Below are 19,855 nucleotides of genomic sequence, written 5' to 3' on the forward strand. Positions count from 1 at the left end.
GCATCTGCTAACCCCAAACTCCCACTCCATCCCTCCCTCCCCCCTCCCCCTTGGCAACCACAAGTCTGTTCTCTATGTCTTTGAGTCTGTTTCTCTTTCGTAGATCAGTTCATTTGTGTCATATCTTAGATTCCACGTACAAGTTATATCATATAACATTTATCTTTCTCTTTCTGACTTACGTCACTCAATATCATAATCTCTAGTTGTATCATGTTGTTGCAAATGACATGATTTCATTCATTTTTATGACTGAGTAATATTCCATTTTCTCTCTCTCTCTCTCTCTCTCTCTCTCTCTATATATATATATATATATATATATATCTCACATCTTCTTTATCCATTTATCTGTCGATGGACATTTAGGTGGTTTCCATGTCTTGGCTATTGTAAATAATGCTGCTATGAAAATAGGGGTGCATTTATCTTTTTGAATTAGTGTTTTGTCTGGATATATGCCCAGGAGTGGGACTGCTGGATTATATGGTAGTTATATTTTTAGTTTTTTGAGGACCCTTCATACTGTTCTCCACCAACTTACATTCCCACCAACAGTGCAGGAGGGTTCCATTTTATCCACATCCTCTCCAGTATTTGTTATTTGTAGACTTTTTAAGGATGGCCATTCTGACCGGTGTGAGATGATACCTCATTGTGGTTTTGATTTGCATTTCTCTAATAATTAGTGATGTTGATCATCTTTTCATGTGCCTATTGGCCATTTGTATCTCTAGAAAGATTCTTCTTAAATAAATATTTTCTTTGTGTTGCCTGATGCAGATTTTCTTAAGTAGAAAAGCCCTTGTTTCTTTTTTAGAGCATCTGTCAAAACCAGAGTTTTGAGCTCTACCTAAGAAATGCTGCTCCAGACACATTGTCCTTCTGTTAACAATCAGAAATGTTGTCAACCGGTGGCTTTAGGACGTATAGTCAATAGAACAGAACAAGAAACATAAAAAAGAGATCTAACAATTGGGGAAGAGAATAAGCTATATTTTTTCACAGACAATGCGATCAATTAAGTAGCTCTGCTGAAAATGATGTATGTAAAAAAGACCTCCATGAGAAGATTTAGCAAAAGGATTCAAGACTTCCATGAAAAAAAGATCACAGTGTTTCTGACAGATATAAAAAGCAGCTTATTAATAGGAACAATTCACGTCCTTGTGTGGGAAGACTCAATCTCATAAAATACAAATATTGCAAAACTACTTCATATTTTTTAAAAATTCCAACTGAAATGTCGATGACTTTTCGTTATGAAATATTGGAAAATAAAATTTATCTCAAGGCAAAATTGAGCCAGAATGCAGATGGCAATATGGGAAATACTGGGTTTCCCAGGTGGCGCAGTGGTTGAGAGTCCGCCTGCCAATGCAGGGGACACGGGTTCGTGCCCCGGTCCGGGAGGATCCCACATGCCGCGGGGCGGCTGGGCCCGTGAGCCATGGCCACTGAGCCTGCGCGTCCGGAGCCTGTGCTCCGCAACGGGAGAGGCCACAGCAGTGAGAGGCCCACATACCGAAAAAAAAAAAAAAATATGGGAAATACTAAGAAACTTGCCTTGTCATGTTAAAATATGATATAAAATACCCTCCAATAAGCGAGAGAACCAAAACCCGCAGGGGTATTTAATGTGAGGGAAACTTCTGATTACTGGGAAAATAACACATCAATACATGGCGTTAGAAAAATTGGCTTAATGAGTCAAAAAAGTTAGTTTTTTTCATCTCATACCGTAGAGCCAAGTGAGTTACAAATGTTTTGAGTTTTGATATTTAAAAATGAGAAATATTTTTAAAGTATGTAGGAGAATACCTAATCTCAGAATGAAGAAGGACTTTCTAAACATACAAAAGGATTAAAAAAAATAGAGGGGAAAAAAAGAGAGATACAGCTACAAACAATTTCAAAAGGCCTGTACTTCCAATGACTGCAGTTCTCCAAACAACTGAAAGAAAAAATGATGAGTGGAAAAAAAACATGTGCTATATTTAGAACAAGTATTGATGCCTTGTGTATTTGCTGCACTTAGGGTGCGTTAAGGCCTTGTTATGTAAATTATTCCATTGCTCAAGCAAGAAAGCATAAACAGCTCAAAAACTAATAACTAATTCCTCCATGAAATGGCCAACTTATGTAGTTTGACCATTAATTCAAAAGTATGAAAGACAGGGCTTCCCTGGTGGCGCAGTGGTTGAGTGTTCTGCCTGCCGATGCAGGGGACGCGGGTTTGTGCCCCGGTCCGGGAAGATCCCACATGCCGCGGAGCGGCTGGGCCCGTGAGCCATGGCCACTGAGCTTGTGCGTCCGGAACCTGTGCTCCACAACGGGAGAGGCCACAACAGTGAGAGGCCTGCGTACCGCAAAAAAAAAAAGAAAGACAAAAAGAATGAAAGACAGAAAATACAGAGCCACCTTTGAGTATAAAATTAGGAATTGTTAAAGCGAGAGCAGTTCTGAGGCACAAAGGGTGGAAAGGTAGCATCCTTACATGCCAGTACGGTGGCCACGGGAAGTGGAAAGCCTTTTAAGGTTTTCGACAGCACTTCCAAAACGGTTTGCAAGAGCCTTAAAAATGTTCACACCCTTCACTGTTGCAATGATATATCTCAGAATTCAGAGATTTATGGGACCGTCTTTGCAGAGACAGCCCAAAATGGAAAACAATGTAGATATCCACCAAGATAGGATTAAATACTTAATGGCACATCCGTTGAATGGGGTATTAGCCTGACTAATGACATGGGGAGATGCAAATCATATTGTTACGTGGAAAATAAGTGGACTTAAAACCATATAGTTAAGCTTATAAATAGAATATATATATATATATAAAATATATAGGTATATATTTTCACAAAATCTGAACATGTTCAGAGAGTTTATCCTTGGGTAATGGGATTGTGAATTTTTGTGTATGAATAATTTCCATTTGTTCCTATATTTCTATATTATTTTTAGTTATTTATAAAATGTATACTATAAAATAAGGGTTTAAATCTCAGTAGAGTACAAGCTTGCTATGTGACAACATTAGAAACTTGGTCTTTTCCTCCCCAAAGGCCCCCAACTCCCAGATCCACCTTCCTTCCGGCCAATTCCTTCTGTCCCTTGAGCAACGTGGCCTCATGGTGGGTGGCCTGATGTGCACTTTTCTGGTTTCTGCTGGAAAGATGTCAAGAAAGATGATTTTCCTCCATTTTGAAATGTACTCAATGTGGTATTTTCTGCAGGAAAAATCTCAGTGGTTATTTTTTTTTAATTATTAGCTTAGATCCCAGCTTTGACAAAATGTCTCACTTTCCAGAATCAACAATAAGAAAATGAAAAGGCAGTGGATACTAATCCAGTTCTCTGAAAATTGTGTTTTTAGTCTCTTCCTTTAACTATTGATTTAAAATAGACCTCCAGCTCCTGCCATCATTCAGAAAGAAAATAGAAAGAGAGCTTTTATTCAGAATCTATTTTTATAATTATTCAGAGCCAAGGAAGTCCATAAACTCCAATTCTTCACCCAGACCCAGAAAATGTATCACTGAATTGTTTTGACATATTTCATAGATGCTATACAACACAAAATAGTAAAAAGAGACTGCAGGAACCTTCATGGTACACATGACTTCTCTTAGATGTGCTTGTTGGTGTTTTTTTTATCATTGTTTTTCAATGCACGTCGCCAGACATTAATGGAAAATAGCCTTGTTTTTTCCTTCCAAAAGCAGCACGTCCACATTTTTTTTTTTTAATAACAAAAAGCTGAATTGGGTTTTTCACTAACAATGCATCGTGACTCCCAGTCTTTCTAGGACTTTGTAAGAATTAAAATATACTTTACTCGTTCTGTCTCTTAAATGATAAAGGGGTCCTCAGAGTCCAGATGTCTTCACTGCAACATTGTACAAAATTTTAACGTATGCCACGTTTCATAATACAACTGAAATGTTGAGCTGGACTTCAGACAGTCTTTCTCTGCCGCTCGCAGACGGCAAGAATTGGGGCTGGCCACGGAATCCCATGAACTTGAATAAAGACATAATAGTGAAAGTTCCGTTGCTAAAGTCACAGTGTATATGAAAGATTTTGAAAATTGCCACTCTTGTGCCAATTTGAGTCCCACTATCAATCCGTCAAGATGATAATAACAGTAATACTGACTTTTTAAAAAACAATTTCCATGGCACGCCCTTGAGAAATGTTATCTTATTTAAACATCACAGCGTTTTCATGGCTTAATGTCACGTGGGACAATGCTATAGGTAAGATAAATAAATGGCTTAATGTTTCACGTGGGATGATGGTACGGCTGAGATAAACCTCAGGCTTGCAGACGCGTAACACAATAAGCACGGTTTTCCACTTTCAAGAGCAAGGATGGTCCTCAAGAGCCATGGTGGCCATAAGAGGAAAGGTGATGGAGACCAGAGCCCAACAGAACCCACAGGGCAGCCCATGCCAGGTGTCTGTGCCCATGGTGATTCAGGAACTCAGGTCCTTCCTATCTTGTGGCTCCTCCATTCCCTGGTCCCTTGTAACCCCTTCACTCAGTTGCGGGATGGGAAAAGAGCCAGAAGGGCATCTCTGCATCTTCACCTTCTCAGCCTGGAAGGGACACACGTCATTGGTGAGAATTAGTCACGGGACCCCACCTCCAAGCAAGGGATCCTGGGAAATATAGACTCTGCCTGGGATGCTGTACTCCCACGAACATTCTGTCATCCGGCAGCTGGTGCCTGAGGCTTGGGGGACGGGTAACCAAGCACCTCTGCCTCAGGGAACTTGCATTGCTCTTAACATTTTAGCAGTGAAGGAACTGAGATAACTAGGAGCCAGATTTTAGACCCAGGCTACAATGTGGTAGGATTGCTTCTGAAAAATACGTCTTCTGGCACTAAAATGTGAGTGGCATACCAAAAAAGTAGGACCGAGATTTTTAAAATTCATTTTTTGGGGTTGAAATGTCCCCTAAGTTTACGTGCTCCCTCCTCTGTGTGACTTTTTGGGTTATCCGACTCTACAGTTGGAATCCCATCTGTTTACTTCTCCATGTGTCACTACAGACACTCCAAAGACAAAGAGAAAAGACATTTAAAATAAGAAATAACTTTTAAGATGATGTTAGGACGTGAGAAAGGACCTGGATACTATGAAGGATTGTGACATTCTCTTCTGTGGATGGAAGAGCTTTTGTAAACAGATGAGAAGCTGTAACTGGGACAAATGGATCCTGTATGATATTTTTATGGTGTGTGGACCAGGCCAGGTGGGCAGTGGGTGAGCAGAGTGTGAGATCTATGTGAATATTTTGTGTAGTAAACAATTCGGCCGGTAATTTAAAATTGATTGTATAGCATGCTTAAATGTGAGTCCTTGAATTCCAATACATATTCACATATACAATTTTATATTAATTTGTATATATTGTATACATTTATATATTATATACTATACCTGTCTATCTATATCTATCTATCTATCTGTCACCTATCTATCAATGTATCTATCTGTGTCTATGCATGTATCTGTGTAACTATATCTATGTATCTATCATCTATTATCTATCTATCAATGTAACTGTCATCTATGCATTTATCGTCTATCTATCTCTATCTATTCTGATTTCCCGTTTGTGTCCTCACTACTTTGCCTCTATCTCAACTTCCTTCTGACAGTTCAGCCATGGGAAACTTTTTACATAATCTAACAGTGTCCTAGCGAGTTTTCTAAAACAAAAACGTATCTTTCCGATGATTTATGCCACCCTACTTGCGGCGGGGGGGGCACAACTGTTGGATTTTTAAAATATGACTTTTGAACCTTTGTTCCACCATCCAATGTTTATCTCAGCGGTTTTCCCAGTAATCCTATAAAGTGAGTGGTATCAGTGCCATCGGACACATACAGAAATGGAAGTTGTAGATGACACCAAGGTTCCCACAGCTTGTTAAGGGGCAGAGCCTAAATTCCAGCCCACTTCTCAGCTACTCAAGCCTTCGCTGGTTCTGCCACAAACTTCTAATCAGCCCCATGGTTTGCGCAGAGCCCGGCACAGTACACAGGTTGGTTCTGGTTCTGATTCTGGTTCTGCAACATGGCTTTGGATGGACAAGTCACAGCCAATGTCGCATGGTGTAGGATCGAACCATATCATCTCTATGCACCCTTCCCCAGAAATCAACTCTTCCAAGAGCAGTGGTGAAGCTTCAGTGGAATCCAGTGTGTGAAAGTGTTTTGGAAAACCACAGTTATATATTTTAAACCCTTGGAGAAAAGTAGCAAGGATCATGGAAATAGCAATGCATACTAAGAACAGGCCAATGGATCAGGCTGTGTTCTAAGCACCTTATTCCCTACCTTCACAATGACCCTATGAGGTGGGTGTGCAGTAATTCCTCTTTCTCAGAAGTCTGGAAACAAAAGCATAGAGAGCTTAAGCAACGCGCACCAAGCTTCTGATTTCTGGATGGAGAGGGGTCCTGCAGTATGGTGGAAATCAGCACATTAGAATGTCCCATGGAGCATTGAACCATGAAGAAATGCAGTGGATCCCGGTACAGATTTGCCAAACCATTGGCAGGACCCCAGCACTAAAACCTCCACGTCTTCATCTCAGCCTCGATGAACATGTTATCGCTGGGGCTTCTCTCTCAAAGATTCTGGTCTAGTTAGTGGGTTGAACAGTGGACTCCCAAAAGATATGTCCACATCCTAATACCTGGAAACTATGAATAAGATTTTACTTAGGAAAAGGATTTTTGCAGATGTAATTAACTTAAGGATCTTGAGGTGAGGTCCTCCTGGATGAGGGTGACCCTACGTCCAATGACAGGGTCCTTCTAAGAGACAGAAGAGGGGAGACACAGACACAGAGGAGAAGCCCCGTGAAGACAGAGGCAGAGATGGGAGGGATGCGGCCACGAGCCCAGGGACGCCCGGAGCCCCCAGAAGCTGGAAGAGGCGGGAATGACCCTCCCCTGGAGTCTCCCGAGGGAGTATGGACCTGGGACACCTTGACCTCAGACGTCTGGTCTCCAGGATGGGGGAGGATGAATTTCAATTGTTTTGAGCCACCTGGTTTGTGGTCATTGGTTCCAGGAGCTGCAGGAAATGCACATACCAGGGCATGAGAAATTTTTGATCTCCTTAGGTGATTATAACTGGAAGCCAAGGAGGACCACTGGTTTGCCCTGTCATAACAAGATTAACGTACAGTAGAGTCTCTTAGGATGGACGCTGAATAGGCAGACGCTCAGGATGGAGCTAAAAGGACCCTTGGGCTCCCCCCACCCCCCGACATACCCCCCATAACCTCAGGTCCTCTTGGGATCCAGGAACTCACCACGCTGCCCATCCTTAGTCTGGTCTGACACGATTAAAAGTGCCCGCAAAATCTCCCGCAGGCTCGGCATCTTGCAGTGTGAATTCAGTAGCAGGTCACCCCTCACCGGGACTCAAGTCCTGTCCGGATTCTTCAGAATGAGAGCTGCGTCTGCAATGACACACCAAGTCTTAAAGAGTGGGTTTAAAAGCCTGGTTTGGGTTTTGTTTTTTCAGTGAGGACCTGGGAACAGCCGAAGAGTGACAGTTGACTGCTAAGCGAGGATTTGTGCTTGTGTGCACAGATTTACAAGCGCATATACCAGATGTGAGACGCCGGTCATCTGGGAGGGGAAAAACCCTATCTTTTAGTTAGTGTATTATTTACAAATCGCGACAGAACCGTATGTGATTGCGATGAAAGATCTCAACCACATACACCCCCATTCCGAGCGAACTGTTAAAAGACTCAGGATGGCTAAATCTCAAAGTACTCGAGTACCTGTCATCGTGACTGTCTCCACCAGAACATTTTTAAGATTTGTGTTTTGTTTTCCACGGACGCTATAACCAATTATATCAAACGGGTTTGTCTTAAAACAAAAGGGATTCATCCTCTCTCAGTCCTGGAGACCAAAAGTCTAAGATCAAGGAGTCATCACGGTCGGTTCCTTCTGGAGGCTCCAGGGGAGGGTCCTTCCCGCCTCTTCCAGCTTCTGGGGGCTCCGGGCGTCCCTGGGCTTGTGGCCTCATCCCTCCCGTCTCTGCCTCTGTCTTCACGGGGCTTCTCCTCTGTGTCTGTGTCTCTCCTCTTCCGTGTCTTAGAAGGACCCTGTCACTGGATGTAGGGCCACCCTCCTCCAGGAGGACCTCATCTCAGACCCTTCACTTCATCACGTCTGCAAAGACCCAATTTCCATGTAAGGTCCCATTCTGACATTCCAGGTAGACATGGATTTTTGGAGAACATTATTCAACCAACTACGATATCATAGCATTTTCAACCAAAAAGGAAACACCTATTTAAACTCTAGTCCAAACATGCCTATTACTTTTTATCTGTTGCTCGACCCGAGGTCACCTTGCTGGAGGCTAGAACTTTCTCAGAAATGTTTTTGCTGCAGGGAGAGCAGTGCTTCCCTCCTATGCATGTTATCCTGCCCAGACAGCCCTCTTTCTTAGCCCAGTAAAAATGGCTTCTCCATCAAATAACTAGCCCTTAGACTTCCATATGACGTGGCCTTTGAGTCCCCTGGGACAGGAACACCCCCTAGAACCACCATTAATGCTTCTGAGTGTCTCAGCCTTGTAGCAACCTGACTTGTAGTCTTATGTCTTTTGAGAAGATGGAGAGTGTAGACCACCATATACCTCTTCGTGTCATGCTACCTCACCTACATCAGGACAAGGCAAGTCCTTAAGAATGTATGTTGAAGGAAATCCCTGGCAGTCCAGTGGTTAGGACTTCGTGCTTCCACCGCAGGGGGCACAGGTTCCATCCCTGGTCGGGGAACTAAGATCTCGCCAGCCACACAGCGCGGCCAAAAAAAAAGAATGTATGTTGAGGTCACTCACAGAAACTTACCACCAGTTCTTAACCTTACATGAACCCAGAATGATGGGACCATTTTTTTCCTAGGTGATGTGCATGTAGCAGCCTATGCCTTGGCTGCTCTACCCCCCTGGGTCTCATTTTCTGAGGCAGTCGGTCCAAATGAGTCTGTTTCTAAAATTCCTTGCTGCATTTATTTCTCTAGCACAGTGATTTCCAACCAGGAGTGATTCTACAACTCAGGGCACATGGCAACGTCTGGAGACACTTTTGGTTGTCCAGCTGGGGGAGAGGAGGGTGGAATGTGATATTGGCACGTAGTGGGTGGAAGCCAGGGATGCTGTTCACAGCCCACAGTGAAGGATGGTCCCCACCATGGAGGATGACTCAGCCCCAGAGAGCAAGGGTGGTGAGGTTTGGAGACAGCCTTAGCATGAGAGACTCAATCTGTTGGTCTCTCTCTAGGCACCTATCCATCCATCCATTTGTCATCTATCTTCCCTATCTATATATCTATCATCAATCTAATCTATCATCACCACCATCATCATCTAGCTATTATCTTTCTACCATCTACTGATGTATCTATCAGTCACCTATCTACCTATCATCAATGTATCATGTATGTCATGTATCTGTCTACAATCTATCTTCATCATCATCTAGCTAGTTATTATCTATCTACTATATATTTACGTATCTATCAGTCATCTATCCACCCATCCATCCACATATCTATTTATCTCTACCATCTATCTCATGTATCTTATCATCTATTGTCTACCTATCAATCATATCTATCATCTATATTTATGTACGTATCTATCAATCATCTATCCATCCATCCACACCCCTATTTATCTATCTCATCTATCTATCATTTATCTGTCTTATCTATCATATCATCTACCTATTTTCTTCCTATCTATCTATCTATCTATCAAATTGTATCTAGATCTACGGTGGTGGTTCTCAACTAAGGGTGATGAGGGGACATTGAAAATACCCGGAGCCATTCTTTGATTGTCAGCCCTGGAGGGGAGGATGCTAGTGGCATCTCGAGGATACAGCCTACAGATGCCACTAAAAACGATACAGTGCACAGGACGGCCCTCACCCCAGAAAATGATCCAGCCCCAAATGTCTGTAGTGCTGGTGTTGAGAAACCCTGTCCTGGATGAAGGGTTTGTCTATGGAGGAGGAACTCTTCAAGCAGGATGTGTTTCCTACGCATCAGGGTACCCTGGTGCCCATCCCGGTACCTGGCACACCCCAAGGGGCTGTGTGGTTATCCTTAAGCAAATAAATGGATGCATGAGTGAGACAGTGTCCGTGCTTCCCACAGTCTTGAAAAGCCAAGCTCTCTTTCACTTCAGTGACTGCCACTCTTTCCAGATTGGCAGCACGGTCAAAAGTCGCATGCTTCCCCAATATTTATCTTGCGTTTGCTTTTTTCCTTCCTCTCGCGGGAAGCCAAAGAGTGCATATTTGAGGAATACGGCTATGGGCACCCGAGATGTCTCTCCCCTAAAGAAAACTGGCTGCAGGACTGCTGTGGCACCCTTTCTTCAGCCTCAAGTAATCCGGATTCATACTGGAGCTGGTCCCACCTAACCTTCCTGTCAGAGACTCTGCTGGAGCTGCCACCTTGGACTTAGTTTCCTTGCTGGTGAAATACTCACAGAGAAGAGAATAATTCCAACGTGGTGGATAAAAGCGGTTTTTCAACCAACCTGATCTAAGCGCAGACTCGCTTGAAGTGGCTTTGGCCCTTGAAAATATCACTGTCATGACTGCCTGGTTCTTTGGAAAATATTATTTTATTATCCAATGTACATCATTTTGACCTTAAAAATACAGCAAAGCAGTCGTGGAAGTAAGAGATCTATTTTTCGAGGACACAAATTGACAAGAGGAAAGATATTTCTGGGCTCCTCTGGAAGGCTCTGGGTTTATTCTGGGCAGTCACAACTTCGCTTTGTCCTCCCTCTCCTGTCGTCTCCCCGGTCCCGCATGGCTCTCTCCGGATAAATTTTATCATCAACAGGGAAATCCAATATCTCAGCATCCCCTACCAGAGGGTCGCTGGGAAAGGTAATATAACAGTGGTTTATGAATTTGAAGGAAGTCGGGAAGGACACTGGTTTTAATTGCATTTCCGTGCCTGCTCTAATGTATACAAGCCTTGTAAAGACCAATAATTTATTATTTTTAATGAGACAGAAAGTATGTCTTTCTCTTTCTACTCTCATCGTCTGATTAGAAAGGAAAAAAAATATATATAAAACACTATATAAAAAGTGAGTTCCAGGGAGAAAGCATCCTTTCCTATAAAATGGGAGCTGTACTGTAGGACACCTGTACGTGAGACACAAACAAACAAACAATCCCTCTGGTTCTCAGCCCTTGTCGGGCAAACTGGAGTTCTGAAGTGACAGAAGGAGTAACGGAAAGATGGATACTCATTCTAGAACGTTCTATCATGTTAAAACGGCAGCGGGTTAACTAGGTAATGCATCTTCCGCGGGGGTAGCAAGGCACTGTGAATCTCTGCAGCTTCTTTGCAGTGCACGCTCCTTAGATATCCTGCAGACGCCCGTTCCAGCATCAGGATGGCGCCAGCAACACAGAATTTGTAATCTGCGCCCAAGTCCTGTGAAATGGAAGGCAAGAGCATATAGCATCCTGTAAACCTGAAAGGAAGTCCCCAGAGAGGCTGACACCTGCTTCCCGTGCCTGCATTGCTTCCTTTCGTCAACGAGCACAGGTCAGGGTCGACAGTGAGCCTCGAACCCAAGCCGGAGGGGGCCACCGTGCCCCGGGACAAATCCTTTTAGAGCCCTGACTCCCCGGCCCCACCTGTGAACCCAAAGGAGGCTTTGTTCTAACTTCGGAAGCAGCGGCCGTGGAGTCCAGGGTGTGCTCCCGGGGTTTCAGTAGACGTGGACGTAGGTTGTTTTTGAGTCACGGCCCAGGAGGTTTTTGGCGGTGCACTTGTAGAAGCCCGCGTCCCTCTGGGTGGCCTGTTGGATGATTAACGACCCCTGTGGGTGAAGAAACCTGTTCCCGTAGAGACGGGGCTGCGTCCCCACGGTCAGGTGCGATTTGTCCGGCAGCTCCCAGCTTATCTCGGCTCTGGGAATGCCCACGGCCAAGCAGTTCATCTTCACGGTGCTCCCGGGCCGGGTGTAGATGACAGGCGTGGGTTCACTGGTGATCCGGGGAGGATAGGCGATCACGATCACCGGGACGTTCGCGACGGAGGGTCCGTACTCCGTGTCCGCCTTGCACACGTAGGTGCCCCTGTCGAAGACGGACGCGTCGCGCACAGTGAGGGTACCGTTTTCCCAAAGGGTGAAGCGTCCTCGGACCTGGGGACCCTCCAACACCATGCCGTTGGGCAGCGTCCAGGAGGAGTGGGTCTGCCGGGCCCCCGGGAGGATGCAGGGCAGCTGCAGGGTCTCCCCATTGATGATGCTGACCAGATTGTGGTACTGGTTGCTTGTTTCGGGTTTCAGCCCCACCTTCAGAGACACCAGCCTCTCCGTGTAGCCCGCCGAGTTCCTGGCCACGCAGCGGTACGCCCCAGCGTCCACGGAGGAAAGGCCGCTGATGTGGAGCATGCCGTCGCCCTTGTGGTAGAACCTCTGCAGCTGGTGGCCGCTCTGCAGCTCCGTCCCGTTGGGGAGGACCCACATCAGGGTGGGCGTCGGGGTCCCGGCCGCTGAGCAGTTGAGACTGATGGTGTGGCCAGCCATGGCGGTGATCTTCTCGCTGACCGGGTCGTGGAAGATGGGCTTCTCCACGGGCTCCAAGACCGTCAGCTGCACAATGAGTCTGGCTTCCCCGCCTTCGTTACGCCCAATGCACGCCAGCTGGACAGAGTCGCTCTTCCTCAGACTCTTGATGTCCAGGGTACCATTGCGATGGACGGTGATGCGGTTACCATAGTAAGGGGCCGGCAGGACCACGCCCTCGGGAAAGGCCCACAGCACGCTTGGCGTGGGGATGCCTTCCGCCTTGCAGTCGATGAGTTTGCGGCTCCCTCCTGGGGCAATCTCCCGCACCGTGGTGATGGCATTGGGGTGCCCGTTGATCTTGGGCGACTGGACGTTGACGTGAATCCAGACCGTCTTCCTGTCCTCCCCGGCGCTGTTCCTGACCACGCAGGTGTAGTTGCCGCTGTCCGAGCGCTGGGCTTTCTGGATAAGGAGAGTGCCGTCCTGATATATCTGGTACTTGTCGGAGGAGGTGGGGATCTGCCTGCTGGTTGGAGAAAGCCAGGTCACCCTGGGCGTGGGTTCCCCTTTGGCCTCACAAGCCACGGTGACCACGTCCCCGTAGGGGACCTGGACCACGGAGTACGTCTTATTCCGGATGACGGCGGGCTCGGTCACCACCTTGACGCGCACCCTCATCTCATCCTTGCCAACCTGATTTTCGGCAAAGCAGGTGTAGTCACCTTCCTCTCGCAACCCGACCTCGTTGAAGTAGAGGGTTCCGTTGTTGAAAACGACGTAGCGCTTGGTCCGTCCACCGCTGTCGTCGGACTGCATGAAGGAGTTGACCAGGCTGCCGTCCGGGAGGCCCCAGGAGATCTCGGGGTTGGGGAGCCCGGTGGCCATGCAGTCCACTTTGAGGTCGCCCCCGTAGAAGACCCTGTGGTCATTCTCCTCCTTGTGCTGGATCTTGGCTGCTTTCATGACCACGTTTACCTTAAGCACGACGAAGTCATCGCCAACCTTATTCCGGGCGACGCACAGGTAATCCCCCGCGTCTTTGTCCGTGACGGATTTCACCACCAGGGTCCCGTTGGCAAACGCCTTGATCCTGGTATCAAAGCTGAGCGAGAAAAAGAAAACAGAATAAGATGTCAGTCTCCCGAACGCTGTCTCTCCCGGCTTGAGGTCACCAGAACGCAACAAAAACTTGTGGATCTCAGAACTCTCGGCGCACAGGACTGCCGCTCAAAATCGTTAGATGGATTTTGCAGCCCGGAGGGGACGGCCATCCAAACGCAGAAGTGATTTATTTACCACAGTTAAGAACTCCCCGGTGGAGTCTGACCTTTGGCTGGCCTGGCCTCTGATTCGAAGATGTGAAACGCAGTCTAAGACATCAGCCTGGTGTGTGTGGGCGTGTGTGGATCAAATATTTGCCTGGTTGTCAGTGTGGAGCTTGTTGTAATGATAAAAGCAGATAAAATTCTAGCGTCCTGGACAGAATGAAAGTGCATTAACCTCAGGAAGAGGTGACATTTTTCCTAAAAGTTTTATAGACGATTTTTACTCTTGACAATTTTTATGCTGTTGTATCCCATTATGAGGCAAACAGGAAGCAAAGTAGCTACAGTACGGATCACGTAGCTGTGGTTACACCCAGAGTTTCGAGGCTACGATTGGATTCTTCAAAACTTGGTGCTATTGGCGTAAAGGCTTCTTCCCTAGAATCTGTAACGAAAGCTTCATGACCCTCACCAGCTCGTACCCTCCTGCTGACTTTCCGTTTCTCCACGTGGTAGACCTAAACTCACACGCTGCTGAGTTACTATTCGAGAAGGAGTTTTCAGTTTAAAAAGGCAACACGGAAAGAAAGACAGAAATACCTTCACTAGGCATGTGACATTTTTATAAATATGTATCGGTAGGTCCTCCAGCAACGCAGAACGCATGTTTTGAATAACGGGGCGAAGAGATTTGGGAGGTTTCTGCTTTGAACGTGTCCAGATTGAAAATCTCAATTACTTATAAATTATAATTCTGGCATCTGCAGGGAGAGCTTGACTATTACCCCTAAATATTTCCTGCATACTGTGTCATTCGAATAGCACGTCTGGAACCGTGTCACTGATGAAAAAAAAAGAAGTGTCTGCCTTTGATGGAATTCAAGCCTGACTACCGTTCATCAAAGCACCCACTGACAAGGACCACGTAACGTGTTTTGTTGGCCACGAGCGAGAGTCAAGTCAACCTGAATCAGAAGGTCATTCGATAGGCGTGGAGCAGACAGAGGCATTTTAATGAGTCTTGGAGTCAGAATCCAAAAATTTATATAGTAGCACATGTCTGTAAACATTCAGAAACTTCTACAGCAGCAAATCCTAACCTTGGTCGCTAGCTGAATCAACAGAGCGACTCTGAAAAAGATGCATGGCTACACATTACGGGAGACTCAGCTTCGAGACAGGAAAGTCCAGTATCTCTGTTTTAGAACAGTCCCAGTGTGTAGGCAGGGCAAACAGCCCCGTTCTTTTAAAAAACTCACATGGGCTGTTTAATTACACTTTTCTAAGAATGTAATTAGCCAGAATCTAGGAATAACGAAGCTACAGAGACCGTGGCTTATGATTTATAGCGAGATACCAGTAGAAGGGCCCCAGTTCACACTGGAACTACTTTCTTTCACTTCAGTGTTGAGTCAGCACTGCCTCCGCCTCGCCAATGTCAATGGAAAACAACCCTGTGCATGGCAGGACACCGGCTCAGCTGGAAGATACTGCGGGGAAAATCGCGTATGTGGTACTCTGGATCGATTGTGCAGGGTTCACTAGGCACCACCCAGCCATCCGAAGTTAAAATACGGCGACTTGGCCCTTCTCCTGCGTTGGAAGGAGACTGGGCAGACCAGACACAGCTGCACAGAGCCTTGGACGCTGCTTCGGATCACATCCCAGGGAGGAACCCGCGCTGAGGTGCGGGGGGGGTCCCGTCTGAGCTGCCAGGCTGTGTGGGCTGAAGACACACCATAAGCCAGAGGGTTTCCAACATGGCGCCACTGATGCGTCTTTGCTTCCTGTTCCCAATCACTGTCTCTTTCCTCTGCACCTTGAAACACTTATTAAAGAGACAATGGCTTTTGGGGATCTACCTCAGGGTTTCCCCAGCCTCGGCACTCCTGATATCAGGGGCTGGATGACTCTCTGTGGTGAGGCGTCCTGTGCATGGTGGGGTTCCGAGCAGCCTCCCGGGTCTCCACTAATTAAAGTGTAGCAACCCTTCCCCACGAGTTGTGTCAACTAAAAATATGTCCAGACATTGGTGAGTGCCCCCTGGTAGACAGAACTGTCTAGTTGAGAACCAATTCCATAGAGAGACAGGTGACAGACAGAGGGTTAGAGATAGATAAAGATCACAGAAGAGACAAATGACACATGATATACAGATACAGAGAATACGTGATAGAGACAAACGGAAAGCTACTATAGAGATAAATAATACATATCAGATAGGTGGTGACAGATAGATAAAAATAAATGATAGACAGACACAGATGATAGAGAGAGAGAGGTAAGATGGATGGATAGGTAGGTAGATAGAGCTAGAGACAGATGAAGATAGATGATAAGATAGATAAATGACAGATGATATATATAGATACATAGAATAGATGACAGGCAGATGTAAAGATACTAGCTAAACGATAGATATCAGATAGGTGATGTTAGATATATAAAAATAGATGATTGGTAAATAGGTAAAGGGTTTGAGCTAGATATGGAAAGGTGAGGGATGACAGATAGATACATAGAATAGAGGATAGACAGGCAGATGGAAAGATACCAGATAGATAAATGATAGATATCAGATAGGTGATGACAGATAAAAATAAATGATAGATAGATAAATAGATAGATAATAGTCTTCCTTGCTAAGAAAGTATTTCTCAGTGTCAGCACTACTGATATTTGGGGCTAGACGACTCTCTGACATGGGGCCGTGCTGTGCACTGTGGGGCGGTCGGCAGCATCTCTGGTCTGTACACACCACGTGCCCGTAGCATCCCCTCCTCGTTCACCAACTCTCATCAACCAAAAATGTCTCCAAACATGGCTCAATGTCCCCGGGGGACAAAATCCCGCTTGGTTGAGACCCACTGCTCTAGATTCATACATCTGCGAATTGAAGACGGGGCATGGCAAGGTGCTTTTTTTCCTAGCCAAGATGAACTCTTAGAACTGCAGATGTGCTACCTTTGTGCTGCCATATGCCTTTAATTTCTTTGTTTTACCTCCTTTCCTTCTATTGCTAACACATTTTAAGACGCGATCTGAAGCTCTCTATGTGTTTTGTTCAGATTAGAATAAGATAAGAAATTGTTTTATCTAATTATTTCAATACAGTTAAAACTACGAGCATGAAAACAAAAACTATTGCTTTATCTTTCTTTGGAGGCGGGGAGTAGAAAAGCAGGGCTAAGGGCTAGGTGTTTGCTCTGCATCTCAACTGATAAAGACAAGAGTGGGACTTCCCTGGCGGTCCAGTGGTCAACACTCTGCGCTCCCAGTGCCGGGGGCAAGGGTTCGATCCCCGGGCGGGGCGGGAAACAAAGAAAAAAGACAAGATTGCATCGTGTGAGAAAGAAATGCCCCCCACCCGGCCCACACAGGAAGCAACATCTGTGCGTCAGCACTGCCGACAAGGAGTCATTCCTTTTTCTGCCCGACCCCATGAGGAGGTTTCCCCAGCACCCAGAGGGGAGACGGGCTCAGGAGCCCCGGGACTGCTGGCGAGGCAGGAGCGCCACGTACCTGAAGAGCGCGTCTATCATCCTCTTGGACGGCAGTCTCCAGAGGATGCGCGGCCAGGGGTCTCCGGAGGCGCTGCAGTCCAGCCGGAGGGTCCCCCCGTAGCGGACGTCGGTCCTCTGCGGGGAGGTGCCCGTGATGCGCAGCGTTGGCGGTGGCGCGCTGCACGGTGAGCTGCACGGTCCTGCGCGCCGAGCCCACCAGGTTGGCGGCCACGCACTCGTAGCGTCCGCTGTCCTTGGGCGCCAGGTTTGCGGATGTAGAGGGTCCCGTTGGGGAAGACGAAGAGGTTGTCGTGGATGAACTGCGAAGGGCGGATCTGTGTCCCCGTCCCAGAGCGCCCAGCGCACGCTGGGCAGGGGCGCGGCCTTGGCGGTGCAGTGGATGTGAATGCTGAGGCCAGGGGCAGCGAGATGTTCTCCAGCTCCTCCTGGTGGATGACGGGTGGGAGGGCCGCCACGTGCAGGCGGATGGCGAGGCTGTCCGCGCCGGCTGCGTTGCTGGCCACGCACTTGTACACGCCTCTGTCTGAGAAGGACGCCTCCTTGATGGACAGGGTCCGGTTTTCGTGCAGCGTGATCCTGCCCTCGACGGGGGAGACGGTCTGCCACACCCTCCTGTCGGGGAAGATCCAGGAGATCTGGGGAGCTGGGGTCCCCTTGGCCAGGCACTCCATGGCGATGGTGTCGCCCAGGTAGACGGTGACATCCTTGTAGTGGGCGGCTAGGATCTGAGGCTGCTGCACCGTGACTGACAGCAGGACCACCATCCTGTCTGCTCCGTGCAGGTTTGTGGCCGTGCACAGGTACTGGCCGCGGTCCTGCGCCTGTACGTTTCGGATGACGAACGTGCCATTCTTCAGGACTTCAAACCGCTGTACTCTGGTGTTGGGGGTCATGAGAGCCCCTGGAAACCAAAAACAGGCACCGTCAGGTTCAGGGCAAACACGGTCTTGCCAAAGGGACGAAACAAGGATTGTGAGTTAATCTGATCCTCCTCCTTATGTCCAGACAGTGAAAGCAAAAAAAGACCCACCACCCAGTTCCTCTGATATTCGTCTTGACTGTTACACTAATCCCCAAATCAGGGCATAGGCCACCTTCAGGCCAAGGCAGCAGGCATGGTTTTCAGACAGGGTTCTGGAAGCCGTCATGAACCCCAGGGTCTCCCAGGGTGGCCTCTTCATTTACTTTAGGGACTGGAGAGGCAGCCCCACTTTGCTCAGCCTCTGCCTCGCTGCGTGGAGGCTGTCCTCCTGAGGTCCCCAGGTCGGCTGCAGGGATGCCCCAGGTTCTCAGTCACCGACCGCCTCTGTCCGGCCAGGATCCTGAGAGCGACATGGGGCTGGTCGTGCTGTGCCCCGTCTGGTTGAGTTGCAGTCTGACGCAGGCTTCCTGACGGTGCCTGACAGCCCCACCTCTGCAGTCAGAGGGCACACACCCGTCCTTCTCCCCACTGCCTCTATTCCCTGTATTTTATAGCCCATCTCTCAGGATTCTGCCACAGTCGGGGTCTGTAATAATCAAGAGTTTCTGATGTTTTGACGTGTTGGGGCCTTGCTGACCTTCCAGGGACGGCCAATTCCTAGAGATATAGCAGAGGACCCCCCTTCCAAATGCAAATTCACCCATCCAGAGCCTGTCCCCCACTCCCTGCTCTGAGAGGCTCCCATACTCTGGGCCACCATCCACCCGCCCTCATCCCCCCAGGACAGGTACCAGACAACTAGGGCAGCCCGTGCACCCAGGACCTGCTGGAATTATTCACACCAGGCCGTCCTAACCCCGCTCACCCTGCCTCACCTGTTCCTTCCTGCGAAAATCACAGTAAAGGCTCTCGTCTGGTTTCCCCCTTTCCCTCTGCCTCCTGACCGACCCTGGTGCTTCCCCGTGTAACCCTGCTTGGTGTGCTGTGCCCCTTCCTCTTGGCCACCGTGAGTGACCAAGTGTCTTTTCAGTGGCAGTCATCTCCTGACCCGTTAGCCTCGCCATACCTGAAAAATAACAAATCCTATACTGAAAGACTGGGAAAAGCCCCAGAAAACCCTGAGTTTCAATCCTCCCACCCTATCCCACGCTGCTTGGTTCCCGGGTCCATGCACCCGTCAGTGGGCTATTCATTTTAGTTTTGACAAACTCCTCTGCTTCTTTTCCTAGTAATTTTCTCTAAGCTGGGAGTCCTGCCTTGGCATGGAACCCTGGAACCCTGGACGCTGTCCCCAGCCCTAGTGCTGAGGACTCACGCCCTCGACCTCCTAAGTTACCTGAAACTTCCCACGACAAGCCTTTCCGCCGTGCACGGGGTATTGCAGGTGAGTCTTCCCAGCCCACCTGCTCATAGGGAAACAGGTGTTGGTTGACGACAGTATAACCTCCCTGCCTTCGAGGAGATGCAGGTCCTTCTGGTCTGGGTCCAAGCCCTCCCGGATGACAGGTGACTGTGGGCGTGGAAGGCCTCCT

General features: G+C 47.6%; 1 protein-coding gene across 1 annotated transcript in view; it reads right to left on the bottom strand.

Moving 5' to 3' along the window:
* Nucleotides 1-10,673: 10,673 nt before the first annotated feature.
* Nucleotides 10,674-19,855, bottom strand: part of MXRA5 (matrix remodeling associated 5) — a 28,737-nt gene continuing 19,555 nt past the window's right edge. Inside the window, 6 exon segments of the mRNA XM_032619492.1 lie at nucleotides 10,674-13,714; nucleotides 17,400-17,539; nucleotides 17,541-17,648; nucleotides 17,650-17,730; nucleotides 17,732-17,802; nucleotides 17,805-18,302. Coding sequence (XP_032475383.1) covers nucleotides 11,806-13,714; nucleotides 17,400-17,539; nucleotides 17,541-17,648; nucleotides 17,650-17,730; nucleotides 17,732-17,802; nucleotides 17,805-18,302 — 2,807 coding nt within the window. The 3' untranslated portion in view covers nucleotides 10,674-11,805.

The sequence above is a fragment of the Phocoena sinus genome, chromosome X (genome assembly GCF_008692025.1).
Source record: "Phocoena sinus isolate mPhoSin1 chromosome X, mPhoSin1.pri, whole genome shotgun sequence".
Classification (NCBI taxonomy): Eukaryota; Metazoa; Chordata; class Mammalia; order Artiodactyla; family Phocoenidae; genus Phocoena; species Phocoena sinus.